Genomic DNA, 12,940 nt, shown 5'->3' on the forward strand with positions numbered 1-12,940 from the left:
TTCATGTACATATGGCTATCTGATACTTGCTATTTTTATGCTTTGTGGCTCATGGGACACACAACACTTAGCCCTCCAGTTCTCTCTCTGTCTGGCCTGTCAACGAGCAGACCAAAGAGCCAGCTAAGGCAGTCTTGCATGTTCTCCATCCCAGCACGACCTGTCTGAGCGGTGCCCAACTCTTTGCATTTGGTGAGGTTGGGAGCAGAGCGATTTTTCCTTATCCTTGTTTCCACGTGCTCTCTGCTCACTCATCGATGAAGTAGTGGGGAGAGCTACACCCCCATATGCATAAGGGGATACAAGAATTCATATATAACCTAATTCTACACAGTTGTGATCATAGTTGCAGACCAGTTGGAGTGATGTCCTGTTGTGAAATCAAATAGAACGACTTCCCCCTCTTGGAGCTCCTCCCCTCAGACTTTAAACCATTGGACCTGTGCCATGCAAGTGTCACACGGAGCTTTTCAATTACATGACCCATGAAGGAGTGGTTGTGCTTACAGTTAGATAAAGGGCCTTATTTAAATGAATCCGTGGACCTCACTGTAGTTTAAGATGATATTGCTGTAGAAGCCAAACTGAAGGCATTAATAGTGAGGTTGATGGTGTTCAAGAAAGCCCTTGGTTTGGTGGATGTGCTCCATGAAGCCTTGGAACAAAATAGGATGAAGGTATACTCGCCTCTAAAGGATGTAGGAACGTTTAAAAGTAGTATTGAGGAAAAGGCATGGAGGGTCCTGTAAAGGCATTTGGATGCAAAGTAACAGTCTTCTAGACTTCACTCATAATGTACTGCTGGAGCACCGCAGTAACGGGAAAATGCTTGGGGCGCTTCAGCACCACCTCAGTGCTAACTCTGACCTACATTGTCTCTAAAGCAGAAAGAAAAGGAGGAGTACGAATTATGTCATGGACAATAGACAGTCGATGTCAAACGATCACTGGCATGCTGACCATCATCATCATCATAGATCACAAACTCAACATCAAGAAAGTCAATGTTGGGAATCAGGTTGGCATGCGGTCAGACACTGGAACTTATGCAGTTTACAATTCACTAATAAGCTTTTTGATGCCAAAGCCAACAACGTCAAACGCTTTACTGTCCTGTTCATTTTGAATGAGCAGTCTTTTCCCCTTATTGTAGACATTTGAACCTACTACATCGTAAGAGAAAAATGGTCTTATCCATTTGTAAACTTATTCTGTTCTTGACTATCCTGCCCAGGCTTCAGAAATGTTTAGTATCTGTAAGAGGAGGGGAGAAGGAAGGGTTCAGGTTTAATGTATGGAAGTATATGGAGCTTACTTTGATGCTTCGAAACAGGATTGATGAGGTTATTCTGCTTGCGTGCTTCCAGTGCTGGGCTATTAAAAATGTGTGTATTATCTAACTTAGGAGTCTTGAACTTTGCTCATCTACTCCTAGACCCACGTTTACCAACTATTCATGTGTCCAGCAGACCCTGTAGGAGGTGAAGAAATTGATCATCTTCTTGGTGCAGGTTTGACAATGGAAGAAAGCATCCGTAAGGATACTTTCCATAGATCCTCCAGCTCCATCGCTGGCACTTATTTATTAACTCCTGCCCTGCGGAAGCCTTCTTGAAGATTGTGATTATTTACATAGCCACAGAGTCCGCAGCTAAGGTTAATTCAGCAAGAATGTTTTTCATTCTTTCTCTCATTTTTTGCATTATGCACGCTTGAAACACAGAATGGAAGCTTCACATAAGCATACAGACCATAACCATCCTCTTTGTTTCTCCATTGCCACAGGGGATGTACAGATACCTTACCCGATGTTTCCCTGACCTTAAGGAGAGAGGGCTTGTTATTGGCTATGACACTCGGAGTCAGTTGTCCAGCGGCTGCAGCAGCAAGAGGTAATGAGCTCGTGTATCTGGAAAAAATGCATTTAGCCTCTTCTTTCGGTTTCTCTTCAGAAAGCCGTACAGTTTTAACCAGACCATCAGTACTGATGTTATAATCTAGGGATCGATTCATCGAACAATTAAGGGTACGGTACGGATATCCTGTGGTTGTGCATCTAATATACACATTTCTAAATTAGGGACAGAATATGACTGAAATAAGGCTTAACACACTTAGTCTTCTGATCCATTAAATTGTAAGAAATCTATAGGTCTGTTACCTTGTCCCGAATGACTGCCAGAAGCCTACTTGTATTTAGCCCTTTGTTTTTTTTTTGTTTTTTGTGGGTTTTTTAGTACAACGTTTCCCTCACACAGCATCTTAGCAGTTGAGCAGATGTACTCAGTTAATTTTTTTATCCCTAGATGTGAATGCATGTAGATTTGTAGGTATGTTTTGAGGTTTCCACTGGTAAAAAAATATAGAACACATAGGTCAGGATTTAAGAGCTCAATGTATCATAATTGAACTCTTTCCTCCTGAAACCATAGAAAGTAAAAACAGTACTCTATCTATACAAAGCAAAAGTATATGTTTTAATTTTACACAACGCATAGAATCAATGGATATGTGGAAATTGAAGCCATTATTAGAAATGAGGATCTTCTGAAACTCACTAAAACTGTGTTTTTGTTATTTGAAAAAAACTCTACAAAGGCCCACTTTTCACAAAATGTGTATTATCTTTGGGTAGCTGACCTATGAATGGTAACCGACGACAACGTCTGATATCTCTTGAAACAGGTGTTGTTTGTAGGATGAAGCCCCCAATGCAATTCATATTTTTGCTTTTAAATCTTTTGTTAGTTTGTTGCCTGTAGTGTGTACTGTTTTTTTGTTTTGCAAAAGATGTTTTATGGTAGTTTTTAGTCAATGAACAATTATACATTTGATTTTGCAAAGTATATTGTGTTAATTGCTTGATATTTAATCAGTAGTAATAGTATACAGAAATTGTAGGATTAAACTATCCAGGTGTTGAAAACCATCTTTATTGAATGGATAGCTGGATATGTTATGTTATTCATTATAGCAGCTAGTGAGTGGATGAAACTAGGCCCTTTCAATTTACAACTCGTATTTCTAGTTCTTGTTAGTTTAAGGTGGTGGAGGTTATATTCCAGTTTAGCAACACATTCACAAGAATTTACCAATGGACTTAGAAAATAATTGGGGAATGAAATTTGTATTCCACATCGTAGGAATTCCTGTTGAAGTCGTAACCATTTGAGCAATTCCCTTCTGCGTGTGGGAACCCCAGAACACTTCATAATGTGCATATCTGTCCATACATCAGTGGAAAGGGTGAATCGCCTTTCATGTCCATCCATATATTGTGGCTCAACCTCTAAAAGTCGATTATAGCCATGCTTTTCAGAATGTTAGACTTTAATACCAAGAACCCTTTCTTCACCCTACATTGCAGCACCTATGATGCAACCTTCTACCTACATGTCAAAGAAATGAGCGAAAGTGCAGCCTGACAGGATTACACTAAAAGAGGTAAAAAAGACCTTCTGTCTCTAAGTCTCCAGAAACATCCACTGCTCATGATGCCTTGTACTGGCAGTTGCCTCACAGAGTAATTTTTTCCAGCTTTTGTGACTAGAATCATACCCATCTAGTCAGAGAAGTTTCTCTTGGAAACCTATTTTTTCTGGTTTTGCTTGGCATCTTTTACATCTAGCAAAAGTGTAAAACCTTTTTCTTTGCTTTCTGCAGATGTTTTCCTGTCTGAATATCATCCCTTTATTAGTAAGTGCCCCTCATGTCTGAGGAAGAAAGTTGCTTCATATCACACTGGGTATGTGTGGTGGGTCATGTTTGAAGACCTTGGGGCAATGGATAAAGATCTGAAAAACCCTCAATGGAACAGTACACCCGCTAGAGAGGAGCTACCGTCTCTAAAGAGCTCCAACAGATGAAGATCCAGACAGAGATCCGATAAATGTGAGAAATCTTAGAAACCGCATCAGTGGTATCATTCTAACCGTCGACTATGTCAAATACCATCAAAGACCACAGCCTTTGCATCGAGAGCATTTGCCCTGGTTCAGCCTCTGAAAGAAAACACTGTCACCATTCTACTAAGTCTTCAACATCAAGCAATGCACCCAACATCATCTTCCTTGCAACTGATGTCCAGCCATACCGGATGAATGGTGGCATTTTCTTCACAGTCAATTCAATATACACTTTCAACACCATTTCAATATTCTTTGCTGATGCTTCGGATGACAAGGCAGCTCTCGACATCAGCCAGATCGCGACCAAAGTTTTTGATGTTGACACTCCAGGAAATTTGACTTAAATGTTTTTAAACCCTCCTAACAATGTCAACCCTACATCAATGCCTTTTTTGAAAATTGCCATTTTCTGATGGATTCTTCCAACCACAGATTCCTGACCTTGTGAATATTTCCTGGTGCCAGGCTGTATTTGCAAACTCAAAAAGCAGTAATCCTGTGTGCCGAGAGGTGCAGGTATGTGGCTCCTTGCCAACATCATTCTGCTCAGGAAGTGAAGAATGTAGCTGTACATAAGCACCACCCGTGCACTAATGTTAGTTCCTTGCTTTCTTTCCTGCAAGCCCTCAATGAGAGCCTTTCTACCATGGTTAGATTTGAAACGGAGGGTGAGTGCACTTTGTCCCTGGAATTGAAGAGAGGGGTGCACCAGGGGTGTATTTTGGCCCCTTTTCTCTTCACTCTGTAAGTCAGTGGTTTGGAGGCGGCCTTGTTGGGAAAAGATCTAGACATCCCATTAGTAGGTGCTCGGTATTCACCAGTTCTTCTATATGTGTACGATGTTGTCCTCGTGTCTAGGACTGCCAACGGTTTGCAACAATTGATAGAGCTGTATGTAGGGTATGTGGAGTGCTTGCACCTTTCCACAAACCATCTCAAATCCCATCTGATGGTGGAGGGACCTAGGAATACCAGGTCAAAAAGCTTTGTGTCAAAGGGTCATCCCATCTCTAGGATGGAGCACTTTTACTACCTGGGGATTCTTTTAGACTCCAGGTCTTCTTGGCAACCACTAATGAAGAAAAACTTGCTAAAACTTAAATTGGACACTGCGGGGGGTTATGCTTTTAGCTAGACGCTTTGGCCAAACTATTGTAGAGGCAATGTTAAAGGTGTAGAAGGCTAAATGTGTGTCACTGGCCAGCTATGGTAGTGAGATTTGGGGATCTGTATCGTGTCCCCAGTTACAGGTGGTTGAAAACTCTTTTCTCAGGGGCCTCCTCAAAGGTCCTGCAAGCATCTCTACAGGAGTGTTGCATGAGGAAGTAGTCATTGGTGACGTAACCGACTGGATTGCCCTTTGTCCCTTGATCTTCTGGCTATCAGTCTGGTTGAAAGAAGATCTCTTGCTTAATAGGCTCATAATACACGATTGTATGGTGTTGAAAGGAGTGATGAGTATTTCTTGGCTACCCATTATCAAGCTTGCTTTTAAGTCTTTCGGACAACCTGAGCTGTTTTCTAATTCTGAAGGGATAGTCAAGAGGGACATCCCATGGGTAAAACAGGCCTTTTTTGAAAGGGAGACTTCAGAATAGGAAGACTCCTGACTTCATTTATGTTTACCCAGATGTATCAGCTTTTGTTACATAGAGGGGCTTGGTGTACAGTCTCGGATGTCCCTCCTTGTTCTTGAGATCATGTGTCCCTCCCTGATACTTTCCATCTTGTTATGATATGCCCTTGACTTAACCAACTTAGTCTGGCTTCTGCTGTTGAATCAGAATTTTATTCAAGTGTGGCCAGCTTTTTACTTTCTCCAGATGTTAAAAACACCCATTATTTGTTACTATTTAGCTCGTGTTTCATCAGGGGTTGTTAATAGGTGTTGAAAATGAATTATAGATGGCTGGTTTTAACAGCACTGTTCTTTTAATTGATGAGGTGATCTATTTTTATCCCATGCTTTTTTATATTTAAGTGGATTTTATGTTCATATTATATTGAATGTTTGGAAATTTGGGATACAGATTTTTATTTTTTTATATTGCATGATGTATTTTCAATGTACTTTAATGATTTGAAAGAAAATCGAATAATGTTATAACTGACAGTTCCTTTCTTTTCACATCTACGCAAGCAGACCTGGAGCTCTGCTTCTCTTTCTCTTCTCTCTGTTTTAATCATTAACTAGTACATTGGAAAGTTCAGCATCTGATGTCCCCAGCCGGGGAGCAGAACGATTAGGACTACTTAGTGTATGAAGAGGGATTTCATGCAGGTTAGAGAGGTGTGAGGGAACTACCTAGAAACTCCTGTGACCTACTATGGAGAAACAGCCACATGGTGTGACTTGATCAAATCAATGGAAACTTGTTGTTTCTGTTTCCAACCAGCAAGGGGTGGTGACAAAATCACAGTTCGAGTACCTTGGACATCAAGGACAGGCACTGGTGCATGGTAGAATGGGCCAAACATTTTTTAAAAACTTATTTTCTGCAGTAGTCTCTCAGACTAGATCCTCAACTTTACAAATCCAGCTCGAGACTGCTGGTTGCTCCTTTACTTTGTCAGTGGAAGAACATTTGGAATTCAAATTGGAGTGCTCATCTCAGAAGTCTTGTAATTCTTGTAAGACGATGAAACCTACATTGATGTCAAAGGGTGCGTCTGTAGCCTCTGTGTCGGAGTTATGAAGATCTGGAACAAACATTTGGACCCCAAAGAGTAGCTCATAGGGTGTCTGATCACCCATTGACATTCTAGATAGATAATTTAAGGCTCTCTGGGCATCATATAGGTGATGAATCCAGCTACTACCTGAACCTAATACTGTAGCTGTTAAGGACTGCTTTAAGCCCCAGTTCTTTCATTCCACTATCGAATTTCCCTTGGGATGATGGGGGCAGGATAATGCATAGCAGCAATCCCAAGGGTGCCCATAGTATTCCGGTAAGCCTTAGAGGTGAAAACACGCTGAAGTCAAACCCCTTCTCAAAAAACCATCCGCTGATTCCAGCGAACTCATAAACTTCCGTCCCATCTCTCTGCTTGCCTTCCCCACCAAGATCCTCGAATAAGCCTTCAGCTGCCAACTCACGGAACACCTGGAGACAAACAGTCTTCTTGACATCTACCAGTTTGGATTCTGCACCAACCATGGCACCAAAACCGCCCTTGTTGTTGCCACCGATGACATCAGACCCCACCTGGATCGAGGAGAAATGGCGGCCCTGATCATCCTACACCCCTCGGCTGCATCCAACACTATATCCCCCAACACCTTTATCATGAGGCTCCACCACATCAGAGTTGAAGGAGACCTCTTCAGATGAATTGTTTCTTTCCTCACCGGAAGAACTCTGAGAATCCGCCTTCCTTCTTTCACCTCTGAACACAAGAGTATCATCTAAGGCGTTCCTCAAGTCTCATACCTCAGCCCCAACCTGTCCAACATTTTCCTGACGCCCCATGTCAACATTGTCAGAACCTATGAACTGAGCATCATTTCCTACGCCGACGACACCCAGCTCATCCTCTCGCTAACAGAAGAGCTGTCACCACGAGGGCCAGCTTCCACAGGTGCATGGCGAGCATCCCCGACTGGATGAAAGACAACTACCTAAGAATTTAACACAGAACAGAAGTACTGATCTTCTGGAACAACACCACCCCGTGGAATGACTCCTGGGTGCCTTCCAAACTAGGACTCTCACCTTTGCCAACAGATCATGCCCATAACCTTGGCATCATCCTTGACCACAAGCTCACCATTAAAAAATCAGATCAACACAGTCTCCTCTACCTGCTTCGTCACTCTTTGCATGCTCCGGGAAGATCTTCAAGTGGCTTTCGATTAACGTCAGACAAACTGTCACCCAAGCCCTAGTCACCAGCCGGCTGGATTACGACAATGCACTCTATGCAGGAATTACCGCACACCTCCTGAAGAGACTACAGATCATACAGAACTCTGCAGCCAGTTTCATCCTCCACCTCCCCAAGCGGACTCTCATCACCCCCCACCTCAGGAAACACCACTGCCTCCCCATCCTGAATAGATGTCACTTCAAGATGCTGATCTTAACATACAAGGCCCTGCACAACCAAGGACCAATCTACATCATCCACTGTCTGAACTTCCTCTGACCCTCCAGACACCTATGCTCCACCTCCTGTCACCTAGCTCACACCCCTCACATACGTCAAAGCTACAGTGGTGGTTGTTCCTTCTCTTACCTTGTGGCCATGTTCTGGAACGACCTCCTCTCTACCTCTGGACTGACCGCACCCTCTCAGCTGGCATTTGGGAAAACACAAGTCCTGGCTGTTTGGCTGAGCCTCCGCAGCAAGATAATCAGCGTCTGGATACTCTCTCGGATGACTAGCCGCACTAGACAAGTCATGCTTGATTGATTTATTGAGTAGAATGCTGCTACTGCGTATGTGCTGATAAAGACTTGCAAATCTTTAATAACAGTTTGAATGTCAGCTGATCTCTGTGGCTACACCCATAGAAATGTAGCACACAAATCAACAGCCACTAAGATATATTTGGAGGCACCATCCAAATTGAATATTCCACAATTATCTAAATCAACGCATTGAAATGGCTTATTTGAAGCTAAAAGTGGTGTTTGTGGTAGGCGAGCAAAGATGACACTTTTAATTTGTTGACAAAGATCACAGCTAAGGACACTTTTTTTAGTCTGTTTATAGAGACCCCGCCACCAGTATAATTTCTGTAAAAAAGAAACTGTTGCCACCACACTAGCATGGGCAGATGCCAATCCCTCATGAGCAGCTATTATTAACTCTAACCTGCTGTCCTGTTTGGGTATCATTTGATCACCCATCCCAGGAATGCGGGCAAAGGGAATATTTTAAGGACTCAGTAGATAGTAGTTTTTTGCTGATTAGACTTTAGATAGCCACTAGCCGAAGCAGTGACCACAGCCACAATGTCAACTATCCTCGTATGTGACCGAGTAATCGCATCTACTAATACAGTCTGAACAGCCGCCTTGGTAGCTTCACCAGCCAATGAATTCCCTGCAACGTGTACACCAACACGTTGATGGTTCAATGTATGAATCGCATGAACCCGTGGCAAATCGTCTTTCAGTGCCTGCACCTTCTCCACAAAAGCCTATGCTTTATAGCCTTTTCTTAGAATCTATGAATCCATTCAAACGCCATTAAAGGCCTGTAAGTGTGAGAATCTGACTCTGTATTCTGAAAAACCAAAGCTTTCAATTCGGGCAGCTGAGCGGTACAGTCACCGAAAGGTTCTGTATATGTTTTTGTGCCTGAACTACACCATCTTTCATAACCCCCTTCACTGGAACACACTGCTGAGTATTTGTACTTTGTACCAACTGCATGCTGGACTGAATCAACGGCATATTCATCCAGAGGCAAAATTTCACTACACATTGAGTATTCCTGTTCATACTGAAGATATTCCTGTGTTTGAACAGTAGGGTAAAAAAAATAATATACATCAGTAGCTGTCAAGGAAGTGGCCCACTGGATCCATCTTAGATGTAAGACTTTTGTGTTGGGAACGCTGGCCTTGGTGACGGCCTCTAAGGCTGGGACAGGAGATATCACAATTATGCTTTTCCCTTGAGCCAATGGACCTTTAGTACAGCAGTCTGAACAGCAGTCAAATTGTTTTCAGTGGAAGCAAAACGCATTTCCGCATTGGAACACAAATGCAATTTATAAGCAATCAGCACTGTTTCTCCTTAATTGAGTAAAACATGTGTAACCACTGGTACCCGTAATTTTGCAGCTCACTAAGTTAACAGTGCTAACACGCGTATGCAAGTGTTTAGACTCAAGCATGTCTATCTGTACATTTAGAATAGAAGTTTGTTCAGTAGGTCAATGTTTATTAGAAAAATCAGGACAAATCAAACTGTACAATGGTTTAACCCGTTATGTTTAAGGTATGCATGTTCTACCAAAATTAAGAAAGCCCAAAAGAATTTGAAGTTTCTTGGTATTTGTTAGTTGTAAAAGAGCACACTTCTGTAAGAAAGTGATGCTAGGCTTTTGCCTTTATTTGATAATGTATGTCCTAAAAACAGGACACAGAGAGGCAATTTTAGCCATGGTGAGTGAATCCCAGAATAATACGATACACTCTGGCCACTTGTGTGCTTAAATTCTCATCGGTGGTATAAATGTCACCAACATAGGACAACGCCTTTTAGTCAATTTCTTGTAAAATTGATGTTACTCGGGCAGAAAACCAACCTGGACTATTCTTATACCCTTGTGGGAGCTTAAAAGAACCTTTGTTGGGCTCTAAGCGCTGGGAATAATGTTAAATTACAGCTTTCAGACACTATATTTTGGTATAAAAAAAAACAATGGAAATGGCTAATGTAGTTTTGAATTTTTTACAAACAATATTATTTATCAAGCCAGTGCTGTGGGGATTTTGTACAGCAAAAGTGTGTGTGTGACTATTTAGATTTCAATAGTTTAAGAATATATGATATGAATGATCTAGTTTAAGAAAAGGAAATAATGGATTATTCATACTGGAGACACAAGGCTCAATTACACCTTGATATTCTAATTGTGATCCAATCTCCTAAACTGGGCATTTAACTTCAGGCTTAATAGGGTTTTTACTTGCACCTGTGGGCTGGACCTTATAGGTATAACATAAGGTTCATATTTATCCCAACCTGCTTGATTGTGATATAATGCTGGGGTTTGTGCAAGAGCCCATTCTGCAGCTTATGCTGCTTTAACTTCCTCGGGAACAAGAACAAAAAGAAAGGTATGATTACATCCTCCCCTGTGGGACTTTTCTAACAAACTCTGGCGGCCAATCTACTTCTGACAAGAGAATTTTTTATTTATTAGTCAAATTCTATCAGAATAATATTTTTATAGTATACAGTATGTCACCCTCCATTTTTATTTCCAGATCATAATGTCTTTTAGGAGGGCTTAGCCTCTGATCTGGATTTTCAACTTGTACATAGTCATTAGTCGGTCTCACCACCAGAAACCTTTGAAGAGCCTGTTGAACTATTGTAACCTCTGCTGCGCTGTCAGAGTTCTTATCCACGTCTTGTTCCGAAGAAGAGTTCTAAGTATTTGCAGCATGTTTAGCAGAAATTCTGTCCACATTCTTCTTTTTAAATTACTCTTTTTGTTGATGCAGTTTCTCTTCCATGTTTATGATGACAGAATCAGTTTTCGTTTTAACATACTCCTCCTGTCTGCGATTACCTTGTCTACTTTTTTCTGATCGCTTGTCTGCAGAGTCTTGCAAAGAACGAGAAAGATCTGTATCATAATACTGATATGTATCAGACTGTTTAAGGATATCACTGTTACGTAAGTTGTAACTTTTTTTTGGAAGACTCAGATTCCAGCGATCCATTCCGTGTTTTAGCTTTGTTTTTATCCTTGTGCTTTTTAGAAGACTCTGGTGTCTGTTTGGTAGTATCTGCATCAGATTTGTCCATAAGTTGCTTAATAGGCCTGGTTGCCAAACTGTCGATCTATAGATATATAGGATTCAGAATTTACTTTAGGCTTGTGTTCCTGATCTGCAAGGTAAACTGAAACGAGGCACTGCCATATCGCCAAAGAAGTTGCCTCCCCTTTGATAGGATACAGTGCAAAATTGCCAGTGAGTTTCCTCCCCAAATCCAGGGCAGGTGCCGCTCCATGTTTAGCCTGAATCTATTTAAGGACTTCAGGTAAAACTGCAATTAAAGGAGTACCATGAGTAATGGTGTAAATGGCCTCCGGTACAGTACCCCATGTATTACACTCCTTAACAGGGGAAAAGAATACCAAGAGGAAAACATATAGTGAGAATTCTAAATTGTTCATGGGGTCCTGTATGGGGAAAAACATGTGCAAAGCACTATTAGAAACAATGCTAAGTTAAACAGGAAAGCTAAAATGGAGACTAAGTTGAATCGCAGTAACATGCAAGGGAACATGTCACTCCCTAAAACTACACGGTTGAAGCCTTGTAGGTACTATCTAAAACAGATATCTGTGACATCCCCATGAGGCGTGTGCTTTGGTTCGGCGCACATCTCCAAGGCCTGCAGCAACTGCACCTAAATGAATCTGAAGGCCATTAGTGAATGCAAAACGTTGTGGCAAAACCCCTTCAGGCTTTGCGCAGGTCCAGCTCCAAATCGAAGTCGAGAGTGTGGACCTGCTTCTAAAGTCATTCCAATGGCAGATCAGCATCGCAGTTGAAGGGTAAGCCCAAGAAAAAACATAAGTCCAAGGGGGGCTAAGTACCTGCCTCTCTCTTTGGTTTCAGTGTTCCCGAGCTTCTCGATTCATCAGAGACATTGCACCAGGTCGAAGCATTTCCAGAGGCCATGCTGTGCGTCTTTGACAGGTTTCTGGCTCACTCTGGCGCACCTCTGGCTCCAAGAATCCACATGGGCCTCCAGTTGGATCCCCACTGGTGAGCCCGCACCTAAATCCTACTGTGGCTCAGTCAATATTTAATCCTTCCAACTCTGACAATATTCCTTTTCTGTTGCCTGTGCATAGACCATACACCATTGTTTTGACTGTGTCGAGTACCAAACACCTGAACTCTGGTTTCCACAGGAGCAGATTAACTTTTCCTCAATCCCCAACCCCACTAGCCTTGAACTTGAATTGCTCACTTGCAGCAAAGCGGGGTAAAGGGGATTGGAGTGAAAAGAGAGACCGCCACTGCTGCACCTCTTGGTAACTGGATTTGCGTAACAACTCTTGAGGGCACCTGCAACAAAGAACACCATGAAACTTCTAATATATGTGTGTATGTATATATATATATATATATATATTTTTCAACAATTTAGTCCTTGAAGGGGGGAACACTATATAGTTGGTGCCCGTGGCGAGAATAGGACTAATCCTCGCTGTAAATCTCTCAACAATGAATGAATTCACGGCACACACCTCGATTTTCAGCTCTTTATTAGGTCAGGGAGCTCTCCTCCTCCTACGCATTTCGATCTTCACGATCCTGGAGTTCT

The 12,940-nt window shown here is 42.0% G+C and overlaps 1 protein-coding gene across 1 annotated transcript in view; it reads left to right on the plus strand.

Moving 5' to 3' along the window:
* Positions 1–12,940, plus strand: part of PGM2L1 (phosphoglucomutase 2 like 1) — a 670,483-nt gene that overhangs the window by 176,046 nt on the left and 481,497 nt on the right. Inside the window, exon 3 of the mRNA XM_085623364.1 lies at positions 1,786–1,892. Within this exon, the coding sequence (XP_085479490.1) occupies positions 1,786–1,892 (107 nt within the window). The remainder of the gene's footprint in view (positions 1–1,785; positions 1,893–12,940) is intronic.

Source organism: Triturus cristatus, chromosome 8 (genome assembly GCF_964204655.1).
Source record: "Triturus cristatus chromosome 8, aTriCri1.1, whole genome shotgun sequence".
In the NCBI taxonomy this organism is placed as follows: domain Eukaryota; kingdom Metazoa; phylum Chordata; class Amphibia; order Caudata; family Salamandridae; genus Triturus; species Triturus cristatus.